Source organism: Balaenoptera physalus (genome assembly GCF_965194825.1).
Source record: "Balaenoptera physalus genome assembly, chromosome: 6".
NCBI lineage: Eukaryota > Metazoa > Chordata > Mammalia > Artiodactyla > Balaenopteridae > Balaenoptera > Balaenoptera physalus.
In genome coordinates this window covers 136,895,210-136,909,237 of record NC_138885.1, presented here as the reverse complement: position 1 = coordinate 136,909,237, position 14,028 = coordinate 136,895,210, and the positions used below count along the sequence as shown (strand labels likewise).

General features: G+C 62.2%; 1 protein-coding gene across 11 annotated transcripts in view; it reads left to right on the top strand.

The window, feature by feature from the left end:
- HDAC4 (histone deacetylase 4) overlaps positions 1-14,028 on the top strand; it is a 291,774-nt gene that overhangs the window by 244,104 nt on the left and 33,642 nt on the right. For 9 of the 11 annotated variants that reach the window (XM_082466245.1, XM_082466242.1, XM_082466240.1 and 6 more), the window contains 3 exons: positions 561-694; positions 3,355-3,475; positions 10,546-10,592. In XM_082466245.1, coding sequence (XP_082322371.1) covers positions 561-694; positions 3,355-3,475; positions 10,546-10,592 — 302 coding nt within the window. The remainder of the gene's footprint in view (positions 1-560; positions 695-3,354; positions 3,476-10,545; positions 10,593-14,028) is intronic. The other 2 variants (XM_082466244.1, XM_082466241.1) reach the window with 1 other exon arrangement.

The following is a 14,028-nucleotide window of genomic DNA, read 5'->3' as shown; positions in this document are numbered from 1 at the left end:
TCCAGCGCTGTCCCAAGTGGAGAGTGCAGAGCTGGGGAGTGAGTGCGAGTTCCTGGACTCCATTTACGTCCGTTTCTAGGGTGATTTTAAACGCCCTTGCGTCCGTGTGTGTGTGTGTTTGTGTGTGTGCACGTGCGCGTATGTGAGCTCCACACGCCTGTCCAGCTGCTCTGCAAGGTTCTGAGGGCAGAACTGAGCCTTCTGGGCCCCAAGAACCTTGGACGGATCTCAGTCCACAAGGTTGAACTGCTCGATAGAGAAGTTCCCTGACAGGTGGACTCGAGTTTGGGACCGAAATCTCACTTGTTTCTGGGTCAGCGCAGTCCCCTGGATGTGAGTGCCACACGGCTCACAGCCGAGAGACCCGGGGGCGGGCCGCCTGCCTTCTCGTTTCTTCCTGCCTCGCCTGCCCCTTGCCCTGCAGGCCGCTCAGCTCCCTCCACCCCTGGGTGGTGGGGACGCTGACCGTGGGGCGAGTGCCGTGAGCGGGCGGCCGGCGGGGCAGCTGCCCAGGAACCCGCGGGCTCGTGTGACGGCGGCCGCCCCCGCCTCTGCCCCAGGCCTCGTGTACGACACGCTGATGCTGAAGCACCAGTGCACCTGCGGGAACACCAACAGCCACCCGGAGCACGCCGGGCGCATCCAGAGCATCTGGTCCCGGCTGCAGGAGACCGGCCTTCGAGGCAAATGTGAGGTGAGGCCGGCCCCGCGGGCGGCGAGGAGGGTGGCGCATGCGGGCCCGCGTGAGCCAGGGCTTGAGCGGGGGAGGCCTGGGGGAGGACACGGGCCCTGCAGGCAGGCGCACGGGCCTGGCTTCCGGAGGAATGCCGAGCTATGCTGTCCTGCACGCCCTCTCGCACGCTCCTGTTCCCTGGGAAGCCAGCCCCTAGCCGGGCTCCCCGTCAGCACCCGGTCACACAGCCTCTGCCGCAAGGGCGGGGTCCGGGGGGATCCGTCAGCCTGTTGGCTTTCCCTTGGAAGTTCTCTTACTTGAATTTTTCCGAAAGCCTCTCCCAGGGTGTGGGGAGCCTCAGGCCCGCGAGGCAGGGAAGGCGCGCGGGCCGGTCTGGTCTGCTTGGCGTTGGTTCCCAAGCGCGGCACCGCCCCCGCCTCTAAGCCCCTGAGCGGCGGGTCCTCGCGTCTGTCCCAGCCACCTGGCAAGGGGACCACGCTGCCTGCCGACGAGGCGGGCTGAGCCCCCTCTGCTCCGGCCCGTTGGGGCCTGGGACTCACGCTGCCCACCCACCGCTGCAGTGGCCCCAGGCCCATGAGGGCAGGAAAGCTCTGCTGAAGGACCTTGAGGCTCCTCCACCCTTCTGATGGGGGAGAGGCGTTTCCTGGCGTGCGGCCACCAGGAGGGTCTTGAGCCCTGGGCTGAGAGGAAGCAGAGCAGCGTTTGTGCGGGTGCACGGGGAGGGGGTGGGGGAGCTCCAGGCTGTGGGCGCCACAACATCGTCATCCATGGAGCGGGGCAGGGGGCACCCCCTCCCAGGAGCCCTCTAGGACAGTGGCAGCCAGCCCCCCCACGTGCCCACCAAGTGGGGGCCTGCTGCCTCCCCACACACCGGGAAACCCGTGAAGCCGGGTGCTGCCCTGCAGGGTGGCCCTGGAAAGCTGGAGCCCCACGGGTGAGCAGAACGTCCACGTCCGTCCTTCACAGCCCAGTGCCACCTGGGCCAGGCCCGGAGCAGCACGTCTGGGGGGCGGACGTGCTCCGAACCCCACTCTGCCCCCATCCAGCCCGCCTTCCCCAGAAGCTAGAGTATTTAGGAGTTGAGGTCAGTTGTCCCGCGTGACCCCATCTCTCTGCCAGTTTATGGCGATACATGGTGTTTGGAGGGGAAAGCACGGGGCCTGGGTCCAGAATCCTGTCCTGGAGGCCCTCTGGAGAGGACGGGACCCTGAGGCTGTGGGCTGGAGCCCTCGGCACCTGCTCCCAGATGCCACGAGGCTGCACCACTGGGGGGCAGCATCCACCCGGCGGACGCGCCCTCCTCCTCCTCCCGCTGCAGGACCACCGCCCCGCCCCGCCCCGCCTCCCAGGCGCCGCCTCCTTCGCCCCCAGGAGGGTCCCCTCAGGCCGTGGCCTCCAGGGTAGTTTCAAGGCAGGAGGCGGAGGCGAGGGGAGCAGACCGAGCTGCTCAGCCAGCCCCCTGGCACTTGAGGGCCGGCGCCCATGGCCACGGGGGCCCCCAGGTACCGAGGAGACGGGCCTGTCGGGCCCGGCTGGTAGGGAGGAGACCCGGGGTGAAGGGCCAGGCGTGCCCTCGACGTGCGGGTACGCTCACCGTGCGGGGCACCTGCAGGTCCAGAGGGTGACGCGTGTTCCCTCGGCCGAGGGAACACAAGTTGTTGGAGAGGCCCCCGACAGAGGAGAAGCAGAGGGACCGGGCGACCACCCGGTGCCCAGGCCTCCCGGCCAGCGCCCCTCACTCCACGGGGTGGGCAACCTTCTCTGCGATCTCGTGGCCCCTCCACGAGGAGGAGGCCAGGCCGGCAAAGACTCGGTCACAGCCGGCCTCCGGCTCCCCTGCCCTTTGCTCCTGCGTCAGCAGGCGTCTCTGGAAGGCCTGTTGTACTATTAAGAGCGGTTCTGGGGCCTCCCTGGAGGGTCCCGGGGGGAGCGCAGCTCCTGGCCTGCCCCTGCACGGGAGTGCGTCCGGCCCAGCAAGCCCACGGGCTCCCCCTGGGCCCCCAGGGTCCCGTTGGCTCTTCCTGTGTCGCTCTGGCCCTCGGAAAGTATAAAGAAGTGTCAACTGGAATCTCGCTTCACAAACCAGCCTCCTTCTCAAAGGTTAAGTAAATGTAGCTCAGCTCAAGATAATTTCTGGAGAACATCTGAAAATAGCCGAGGGGTCCAGATTTGAGGAATTTCTAAACCGAAGAAAAATGCGGACGGACACGCAGATCGGGGTGTCAGACGACTGCAGGCCATCTCAGGCTTGCAGGAAGGCTCGGCGATGCCCAAGGAGCTGGGGTCTGGCACCCCGCTTCCTGAGAGCAGAGGAGCAGGTCCACCCCCAGGCAGCTCCTCTCTCTTTTAAGACCAGGCTCCGGCAGTTGGAAAGCAAAGCAATAATTTGATGCCAGATCAGTTGTGTGACAGTGAAGGTTAAAGCGTTGAAGGCTGGAATTATCTTTTTTTAAAACGTTTTCCTAAGTTTTAATTAAAGGGCAAACCCTCTAAAATATTTCTTAAATATTTTTCAAATATCGCGTCAGATGTTTGCTTTTGATTTCGCAATAACCAGATAATTTTGTGCTCGTGCCCGTATGGAATTTCATCTCCTCCTGGGCGCCAGTCTTCTGCTGAGGCTGACCCCTGCAGTATCCTGTCTCGTTCTGTCCCCGCAGTGCATCCGCGGACGCAAGGCCACCCTGGAGGAGCTGCAGACGGTTCACTCAGAGGCGCATGCCCTGCTCTACGGCACAAACCCCCTCAACAGGCAGAAACTGGACAGTAAGAAACTTCTAGGTATTTCAAGGCCTTCTTTACCTTTACTGCCGAGGCTGCTTCCAGCCCTGCCCTCGCCCGAGGCCCCGCTGTCCTGCCTGCATGCCCCCCGCTGCACAGGCGAGTGTCGCCCACCAGGCTCTGTGCGGGCAGCTGGGGCAGGGATTACCCTTCTCTGTGGTGCCCGGGCCAGGCTCTCAGGTGAGGGGCCGGAGGAGAAATTTCCACGCTTGGCATTCACGTGGGCAGTTGGTTTCTTGCTTTGTGTCCGGTGTCCTGGGGAGAAAATGGGCTGAGAACCAGTGGTTTTGCAGAATGTTAAATAGCAGAGCTGGGGTGCTGGAGGCCGCCCGGCCACCCCGCACTGGGCCTGGAGTCGGTCTGGGGACGCTCTTCGAGGCTCAGGGAGGCACTGTGGCAGCCCGAGCCCCCCCGCCCCACACCTGACCCCTCCTCCCCGGGGGCCAGGGGCTTCGGCTTTGGCAGGCAGCCCCCCAGATGAGGGGGCGGGATCTGGGCCTGACGGAAGGAACCTCCTAACAGGCATCTCCTGCCTTGGGAGGTGGTGAGAGTCTCCCTATAAGGCGGGGGGGTCCGACAGAAGGGCAGGGTCCCTCAGGCTCCCGGGCGCAGACCCCCGCCCCTCTCCGGTCAGGACCCTTGCTGGGTAATTCCCTCCCCCGCTTCCCAGCCGCCTGGAACCGGGGCAGTCGCCAACCGTGGGTTTCCTTCCCCATCCCTGCCTTTGCCCCCTGGGGAGAGAAGCCCCCTGGGGCTCCTCCCTGAGCCGAGCCGAAGCAGGCAGCAGGGGCCCAGGAATCACAGCCGCTGGGGTCCCGGATGGGGCGGGGGGAAAGGGTGGGCTGTGCGCTGTTTCCCTTGGTTTCCGTAGCAGATGTTGCGAAGGTCATCTCTGCGCCCGGCCCTGCACTGGGCCGGCTTGACCCTCCTGGGGATCCTGCAGCGCGGCCTTGCTCCCTCCCCGGGCACTCACGCGCCCCTTCACTCATTCGCGCGCTCGGGGAGCACGTCTTCTCCTCTGCTGCGTGCCCTGTAGGCGCTGAGCCCTGCAAGGAGCTGGGGTGGGGGAGCTGGGGTGGCGGAGGCCGCGAGGAAATACTCGGGCTCTGGCCTGGGGGGGTGGGGGTCGTGTGCAGCAACAGGGCTTTTAGAAGACAGAAACCCTCGCACCTGGGAGACGGGGAAGGAGCAGGAGGCCCGGAGCCGGACAGCAGGTGCCAGGGAGTGGGCTGCAGAGTGGCACGGGGACAGACACCCCCCAGCTCCGCCCGCTGACTCGGACAGTCCAGTGACAGTGACCACAGAGACCCTGGCCCCGGGGTGGAGGACAGGCAGGGCTCAGACAGGGGACCGGGCCGCAGGGGCCTGAGGGGCCTCCGTCCCGACGCCCTGCCGACCCCACAGCCCTGGACAGAAAGGCACAGGGTCCCTGGGCTGGGACAGACTCAGGCACAGAGCACGGTGAGACCACCACCCCCCCGCCCCATGCTGGGCTCCCGGCACACTGACCTTTACCCCCGGGCAGAGATGGGGACCTCCTTCAGGGACTGACTAGCCCAAAGGAAGCTATCATCAGGGGCACCGCAGCAGATGGCCCCCTAAGATCCTTGACACGGTGCTGACAGTTTACAAGGCCACTGTGTCTCCACCATGTCCCCGCACCTTCCACCGGCTTTACGTCCTCACTCTAGGCCACGAACAGAAGACCAAGGATTATCGGCACCTGGGAAGGCGCTCAGCGGCTCGGAGGCCAGGCTTCTGGGTGGGTGGGGGGGCCGGAGGGGGCGCTGCAGAGAGAGCCAAGAACAGCTTTAAAATCCTTAAAGAGGGGCGATACCACATCCACAGAACGTGAACAAGGGCCATAGAAAAGGGAAAAAACAGAACAGAGAGTAAAGTGAAACACGGTCACAGACATCGAGTCCTGGGCCTGGAAGGAACGGTGAGTCAAGGCCCCGGAAAGTGGAGCAGGAAGGTGACCAGAGCTGGAAACCAGGAAACGGGAGAAAAGAAGAAAATCAAAGGAGCGTTCCTGGCGCTCAGGGCCCAGGTAGCAGGAGCTTCCGGAGAACACGGAAAGGAAAGGAAAGCATCTGGGGTGATCACGAGAAGGTCCCAGGACCGGAGGACCAGCCGCCAGCCGCGAGAACCCTGCCAGGGAGCACCGCTGGAAAATCTCAGAGCCCAGGGACAAGATGCAAGGGTGCTGCGATGTTCCAGGGAGAGGACCAGGTCTGCCAGGAACCAGGACGACGTCAGGCCCCTCGGTAGCAGTGCAACGCCTGGCCAGTTCTGGGGGAAGCTTCTTTCAGGCCTGGAGTTTTCACCCAGCCAGACTGGGTCAAGTATGAGGGTGAATCAAGGCACGGCCAGACTTGCTCCCTGCCCCGAGGCCGGACATGCGAGCTCAGGATGCCAGCGTGGTGGATGAGGCCCTCTTCGCGGTTCACAGCCCGTGCCTTTTGCTGGGTCCTCGTGGTGGGAGGGGTGAGGGAGCTCTCCCGGGTCTCTTTTATAAGGGCACTAACCCCATTCACGAGGGCTCCATCTTTACGGCTTAATCACCTGCCAGAGGCCCCACCTCCTAATATCACATTGAGGGTAAGGGTTCCAACATGTGAATTTGGGGGGACAAAAGCACTGAAGCCAGGTCAGTCACAGAGGCCACCCCCTGAGGATGGTGAAGGCAGGTCAGGAGGCCGCCCGTTCCCCACGTGGAAGCCCCCAGGACAGCCTGGACCAGTGTGGCTGAGAGGCCTCCTGTTGGGCTGTCTCCACCAAAGTGTCCACGGAGCCGGACCGCCACGGTGGCCAGGCCAGGACCCGCAATAGCCTGCCCGGGGTCTTCTCTTGTCTTGGCCGTGCAGCTCCTGTTCCTCGCGCACCCAGAGTCATGGAGCAGGACGCAGGGGAGGGCAGGGAGGTCTAAGCCAGCCGCCCCCAGGAAGGGGCCCAGGGCTCTGGAGGACAGGTGACACCCGGGAGAGCCCAGAGGCCAGGCCCATGGCACAGGGAGGGGTGCGGATCGGAGCAGGAACGTCCAGAAATGAGACAGAGTGCCGGCCGGGCCCCAGAGGAGAGGGTCTGGCCCGGACCCAGGCAGGGCTTTGTGGAAAGGAGGCCTCAAGGACGAGGACAGTGTGGATGGGGGAGAAGGTCAGCGGGCTCGGAGGGAGGAGCCGAGTGGGCCAAGTGCAGGGTCTTCAGGCCGGCACGTCCGGCAGGGCTCCGGGATCCCCCAGGAAACGCAGCTCCTTCAGGTGTGGAGCCTGGTTCCCGGAATGTTCTCCCGCACGGGAGGGGCTGCCCGTGGGTCCCGGGACGGCGCTGGTGCTGCCGCACACGGGACCGGTAGCCCCCACTTCAGCAGTGTCCGGGGGGCTCAGCCCGGAGAGCAGCCGGCCTCCCCCTGAGCGCGCCGTGCGGCTCAGAGCCCACCCACGCTCCACACCCATCCCCTGGTCAGCCCACCAAGAGCCCTTCTGCAGGCCAGTCTCCTGGGCGTGCGATGCTCCACGGGGCAGGGGTGGGGCGACGGGAGGATGGTCTCCCTGCAGGCAGGAGGCGCGCGTCCCCCGCCAGGAGGACGGGTGAGGTTTCCAGACTGGTTCCAAACTAGGTTTAAGACGGGTGATGGGAAATGAGAGAGACGCCGGAGCCGGGAGTCCTTGGGGCAGAGTAGACGGTGGCTGAGCCGGGAGACGGCGCTTTCCTCCCGCCAAGCCGTGTCCGTCAGCTCACGGGGGGTCCCCCTCAGTTCATCCGGCATCTCTGTCCCTGGAAGCCCCTCTGCTGCTCGTGGCTTCTGTGTGGACGTGTTTGTCCACCGTCTCAGACCCCGTGCCGCCCATACGCAGCCACGGGAGTGTGTTTAGTGTTTCTTTTATGAGCCGAGGGTGTTGTCACAAACACACATACTGTGAGTGTGTGCGTTCCGTTTACCATAATGGTATCATACCCCATTCTGTTTCCTTTCTCTCTCCAACTGAGTTCTGTGTTGTGAAGTCTACTCACGTTGCCGTGAGGATGCCCAAGCAGATACCTTCCTGCCACTTGAGACCTATTTACATTTCTGATGACTGTTCTGACATCATTATATCAGTCTGACTCTTCCAGACATGGCAAGAGTTGATGATGGTAACAGTACCCTGATTCGGTGTTTAAACACTACTGGGTGATCTCCCTTCCTCTTTTTAATTGAATCCACAAATTTCCAAGCCATGTGCAAAGAGGCCTGTGTAGTGAGTGTGGGGCAGTGACACAGCTTGGCCGGGCTGCAAGGGGCTGCCTGGTCACCACCTTAGGTGTTCCTGGAAGTCAGGGTTCCTCTTCTGACGGCAGCGACCTGGGGAGGGAGCCTGGCCTGGTGGCTGAGGAGTGCGGAACACCTCGTGAGGGCCTGACCGTGCTCAGGTCAGGGGCCACGAGAAGATCCCTCCGCTCACAGCACAGCAGGAAGAGCGGCAGCGGCTGCAGAAAAAAGCCAGCATCTTCCCTACGCCCGTCGGCATCCCAGCCTGCCTGTCAGCCAACCTGCCAGGACTGGGAAAGCAAGGGTGGTCCTCAAGCGTCAGACCCCCGTCTCTCGGCTTGAACATTTCGTGGCCTGGCCTAGGCAGTGGTGGCCCCGGAACACAGGAGGCCAGTGGGAGAGGGACTCGCTGACCAGCTGGGGCCTCGGCCAAGGCGGCTGGGGACGGGGGGAGACCCGCTGCATGGCGAGGCCGCCGCCAGGCCGCTCCGGAGCTCTGGGCCAGGACAGCTTCCCTGTTTGAGCTCCAGGCCCTGCTGCCCGTCCGAGCGTGGGCTTGTGTCTGGATGCAGGGTCTCCTACCTTTTCTATTATTGTGGTCTTTCCGTGCTGGATAATGAGCAAAATCAAAACATTCAGATGATTTATGGTTTTAATACAGACATCATGGTCTGTAATTTCAAACACAGAAATCCAGTCTCAGCAGAGCGCCTCTCACTCATATTTACACACACAGTGATTGATGTACATGGATTCACACACACGAGCGCTTGGATTCTTTGGGAGAAAGCTCTTACATCCCTAGCATCATGTTCCTGTGTGCTGGAATAGTTGGTGTCATGAGAACCGTCTTGAAGCCATTCCCAGCCCGTGGTCACCTAGAGCCACTGCCGCGTGTCAAGGGCAGGGCCCTATGGGGGGAGGGGGAGCTGGTGCCGCCCTCCCTGATTCAGGCCATTGGGTGAATCTGCTGCAGGACAGCGTGGTGCCAGCGCCCCTCTCCCCCGCCCCCGTCATGCACTGCAGCCCACCCTCTCCCTCCGGCCCCAGGACCTCCCACGGGGGGCTCAGGGCAGGCCTGGCAAGCCCCTCCCAGGGCTGCTCTCCTTGGACATCACTTCCCTGCCCGCTGGCCCCTCCACCCACCTGCGCACCTGCTGATTCCCGGCTGTGGGCCTGCAGTCGGGGCACAAGGAGGAGAAGGCAGACGTGCCTCTGGCCTCACGGGGATGGGGCCAGAGGCTGTGTGGCTCCGCGAGAATCAGTTTAACTGATGTTAAAAGGCACGGCAGGGGAACCACAGTCGGGAGCCCGGATGCTGGTGGCTGGGGGGCATGACCTGGAGGAGAGCCGTGGGCGCAGGCAGGGCAGGCCCGGGGTAGGACCCACTGTCTGGGCATCTCGGAGTGGGTGGGGGGTGACGGGGAGGGTCCACAGTGTGGTCCAGGCCAGGAGCCTGGATAAGGTGGGCACAGACCTCACCAAGGCCGCTCCCCTGGTGAGCCATCCGAACCCTGTGACCCAAGGCCTGCTTTCTTCCTGGGGCCCTGGGAGCAGCTCATGGCCACCCAAGCAGAGCTGGTGCTCGGGGTTGGGGAGAGGGCAGTGCTGGGAGTGAGCCCTCCCCGCACCGGGCCAGCTCTGCCAGGTCCAGAAAGCAGGCTCCCAAGCTGGGCTGTGGAACCGGCTAGGAAAGGCCTGGGGGTCGCGGTGGGAGCGAGGTGGAAGGGGGGCAGGGAGCGCCGGCTGTACAGAGAGGCTCTCCCAGATGGGGGCAGCTCCTGAGGGGGGGTCGGCCAGCTGGAGCCTGGGCTTCACACTTGGCCAGCCCGGGGAGGGAGCCTGGGCTTTGCACTTCGCCAGCCCGAGGAGGGAGCATGGGCTTCACACTTGGCCAGCCCGGGGAGGGAGCCTGGGCTTTGCACTTCGCCAGCCCGGGGAGGGAGCATGGGCTTCACACTTGGCCAGCCCGGGGAGGGAGCCTGGGCTTTGCACTTGGCCAGCCCGGGGAGGGAGCCTGGGCTTTGCACTTGGCCAGCCCGGGGAGGGAGCCTGGGCTTCACGCTTCGGCCGGAGGCGGGGGTGGGGAGCGGTGCCGCCCTCTGGTCCTGCGTGACAGGCAGGTTTTAGGCTAGTCATCGGCCAGCACCCGCATCGCACTGAGGAAGAAGACAGTCCCTGTCCTTGTCACCGAGGCAGGCCTGAGCCTCGTGGGACGGGGGCCTTGTGTCTGCAGCGTGGGCCCCGGGCAGGCCTTCCTAGACGGCCAGGTTCAAGGCTGTGTGGTTTCTTAGCTGTGCACCATCCCAGGGAACTTGGAACACTTGTACGTGGGGAGGGGGCTTCTGTTACATCCCGAAAGACCCCTCCATGTCTAAAGGGCTCACCCGGGGGGTTTAACCCCAGGCCTCTTTCTCTTGCTCACAGCTGGGGAGGGCGGCCAGAGCTCAGAACTGAGAGCCAGTGTTGGGGGCAGGGAGCTCTGCGTGGTTCCCTGCCAGGTGCAGAGCTCGGGCTGGAAGCAGAAGCCTCCGTGGGGTCCCCCCACCCCGTGAGGAGTGGGCTGTTGCCATGGAGAATGCGAGGGCCCTCCACAGGGGCTGGGCCAGGACCCACCACCAGCCAGATGCCGCCCTGGCGGCGCCACACGGTGATAGTGGTACCTTTGAAGCCCGTTTGCCCCTCCGTACGTGGGACACATTGTGCATCTTCCGCAAGTGTCAGAGCGCTGTTGAGGCATGGCCAGCGCCGTGCTCCCTGCAGGCTGGGGCGCTGGGTGACCCTGCCCACCTGACTTCGGCTCTCCTTCTCCCTGCAGGCTCGCTAACATCGGTGTTTGTCAGGCTGCCCTGCGGTGGTGTCGGGGTAAGTATTTCTTTAATGTGTAAATAATGTCCTGTTTGTTCTCAGGGTCCTGGTGGTCACAGAAATCGCTGCCTTGCTCTCCGCAGAGCAGGTAATTGTTGCCAGGTGTTTTCCATAAACAGGGCCTGCGGGGCGGGGCTGCCCCACCGCTCACACGTGTGGCTTCAAAGGCCCTGTGAGCCTGTGAGCATTTTGATGGTGGGTCTGGGGCACCTTCCTCCAGGGAAGGTCGTCTGGCACCACGGCTGTCTTTAGGAAACGGGATCTGGTGTGTGGGCCTGTCTCGTCTGACCCACTGAAGCAACAGTCCAGTCCCGGCTCAGGTCGTGAATCCATCACCTCACGGGGTGTGTGTTGATCCCGTGTCCGAGCTCCAACCCGAAGCCCCAAGTGCAGCTCTGACCGTGGGCACAAGGTTTATGGGCCACGTGGGGTGGGTCGAGCTGCTTCTCCGGGAGATGGAGCTCTTGAGCAGACCTGGGCAGGTAGACACGCAGGAGAGCCAGCATCTTGATTTAACTTGGGCTTTCCCTGCCCGTGATGGGGGCGCAGAACCCGTCTGGGCAGCCACCCCTCCCTCAGCGCAGCGGAGGCCAGGTCCCCGCAGCCAGGGCTTCTCCTTCAATCAGGAGGGGCTGTCCCCCCGCCGTCCTCTGGATGAGGGAGGGTGAGGGCAAGGACCAGCCCCCTCCTGGCCAGTCTGCTAGCCGTGGAGCTCCCCAGCCCGGGAACTGCTGCAGCCGGTCACGGTCGCAGAGAGGCGGGAGGACCTTGTGGACAGCAGAGGTGTCTCGGCTGGAAGCGCGCATCAGCGTCTTGTGAGCGTAACGACAGATCGCAGGGTGAAGCTCGGGGTCTGGATTCCGTTATGGAAATGAAACAAAATTGTTTTCTTCCTGAGTCTTTACAAAAATCGCTGCTTTGAAAATTATCCCGTCAGAAAGAGCATAAACGGCGTTTATTCATACCACCACCAGGCCCTCCTAGAGTTATTGTATTTTGTATTGTAAATAGGCTGCAATCTCTTAATGCGGGGCAAATTTTTGGCCAGACTTGAAAAGGCTTGGCTTTGCACTGCCCTGCGGCAGCATGCTGTGCGAGGCAGGATTTATAATTTGCAAATGAAAGCGAAATGGGGACTGGGCCTGGGGCCTTGAGCCAGGTGGCCCCTCCCCGGTGTGAAGTCCAGATCCAGCCCCCGGCAGGCTACCAGCGCCCACCTCCACATCCAGGCACAAAAATGCTCTGGAACACGGAGACGTGGAAAATCTCACCAAGTCGAACCCGGTCGAGAGGGGAGCCCGTCAGAATAATTCGTGGGAAGTGTGAACCATAGGGTGTCTCAAGGGATTGTTCACTTTCAGTTGTTTTCTGTAACTACCCCAATAGGAGGGCAGAGAATGGCAGTGCCGGCCCTCCCGCCCGGCTCAGCGTGGACTCGCCATGTTGCTGGTGCAGCCGCAGCCCTCTTGGGCCTCTGAATCTCCTTCCAGAGCTGGGGGCCAGCCTCCCGGGGTGTTGTCAGGGAAGCAGAGGAGACCCCAGGGGCCCAGGTGTGGCTGGGAGGGTGCAGGTCGGCTGGTGAAGCAGGGAAGGAGAGGGTGCGTTGCTTCCCCTGAAGCGACTTGAATTAACATCTAGGTTCTGTAATGGAGCTTTTAAATGGTTTTACCTTTTTTTTCCAAGCCAAATAAGAAAAACTTCTGCTTTGCTCACCTCCTGGTTATTGCATTTCCCTTCCAGCCCTGCCCTGGCAGGCCCTGGGGGCCCCGAGTGCTGTGGCTTCTAAGGTCCGTGGCCCACCCAGAGTGGCCACCCCGAGTGTCCACTGGAAATCTCTGTAAGAAGTCTCCCCTTCCCTGTCTTCACCTTTTCTCCGTCTTTGCTGTAGGGGATTGTGGTGTAGGCCCTTTGCTCTTTCTCTTGCTTCCTGCTCCTGCATTTGTGGTCGCCCCAAGCAGGGCCGCCTCGTACTTCTGGAACTCAGGGCTCCAACCCGACCATCCCACGTTGGTCCCTGGGGAGCTGGTGGCCAGAAGCTGGGGGACTGAGACCCCGAAGCAGTGGAAAGTGCCGTCAGGTTCTCTGGAGACAGTGCAGTGGGGCTGGGGGTCCGTCCCTCACCCTGGACGCGATGTTACAGGACCTTCTGGACCCTGGGGTCACGCGGGAGGAGAGCAGAGCACAGAGGCCCTTCAGAGCGCACGGAAGGGTCAGTCCCTTTCCCCACCTGGCTCTGGTTACTTAGCCTAAAACCCAAACCGTTGCATTTGGAGGAGAAATAATCTGCGTAGTTTTGCCCAAACCCCCTTTGGTCCGCAGGGGTGCGGCCTCTCGCAAGGCCCAGGCAACCGGTCGGATCCTCCTACCAGCTCTCGCTTTGATTTTATTGGATTGATTCTTCGGCTGAAGCAACTGGTCCAGAATATTCTAGCTGAGTGGCTACTTCAATGAGTAACAGCACAGTATTATTTAGAACAGAAGCCGGTCTTTGAACGTTGAATATTAATGCTGTGGAGAGCGCGCTAAGTGCAGAGCGTTCTGCTAACATTTGGAAGCTATTTAAAGAACATAGAGGTTTGGTCATTGAAAAGAAGAGCCCGCACGGAATAACACTCCTCAGGAAATAGCTCGAGCTGCTCGTAAATGTATTTTAAATCATCTTGCTTTGAAGATGAAGCCCCAAGACTTCATTGAAAGAAATCCATCCGCACCACATAATGATCAGGGCCTTTGTCAGGTGGGCAGGGGCCTGGGCGCTGACTGTGGCTGGGCCGGAGAGGGGGTGCCGGGCCCTCACCTGCGGCTCAGCCTCTGTGTCCGGGGCCCCGAGCGTTCAGCGCTTGGAAGAGGTTGCCGTGGGAAGGAGGGTCTCGCCCAGGCCCGGCCGACTCTGCTGCCGGTGGAAGGGCTTAGTCCTCGCAGCTTCCCAGAACCCTCTCTAGGCTCGGGCATCCACAGGAAGGGCGCGCGAGCCCCGGGTGTGTGCGGCCGAGGCACCAGCTGCCCTGCCCTGGGGATGGCAGCGCCCTTGACCTGGAACCAGGGGCTCCTGCTTTATCGTGGCCCCTGCTCCCCGCCCCCCAGGCTCCCGCAGGAGACTCAACCTCCGCAGAACTGACGCGTCAAGTCTGTGTCTTCTTTCCTGCCCACGTTAGCTAGAGTTTAAAAAAATATATCTAATGTGTAAGTAAATAAACCAACACACAAACAGAAGTTACCTGACAGGTTTGTGCCACACACGTTTTTCTGTTGGAAGGGGAACAGCTACCTGGGCAGGTGTGCCATCCCCTGGGCTGAGCCCCCTGGTGTGTGTCCAAGAGCCTGGATTCTCCTCCCCTCACCCTTCCCCATGCCGTCCCTGTTAACGACTCCTGTCAAACGCACGGAGCTTCTCCTTAAATCCAGCATGAAATAAAGTCATAATTTGGAGGGA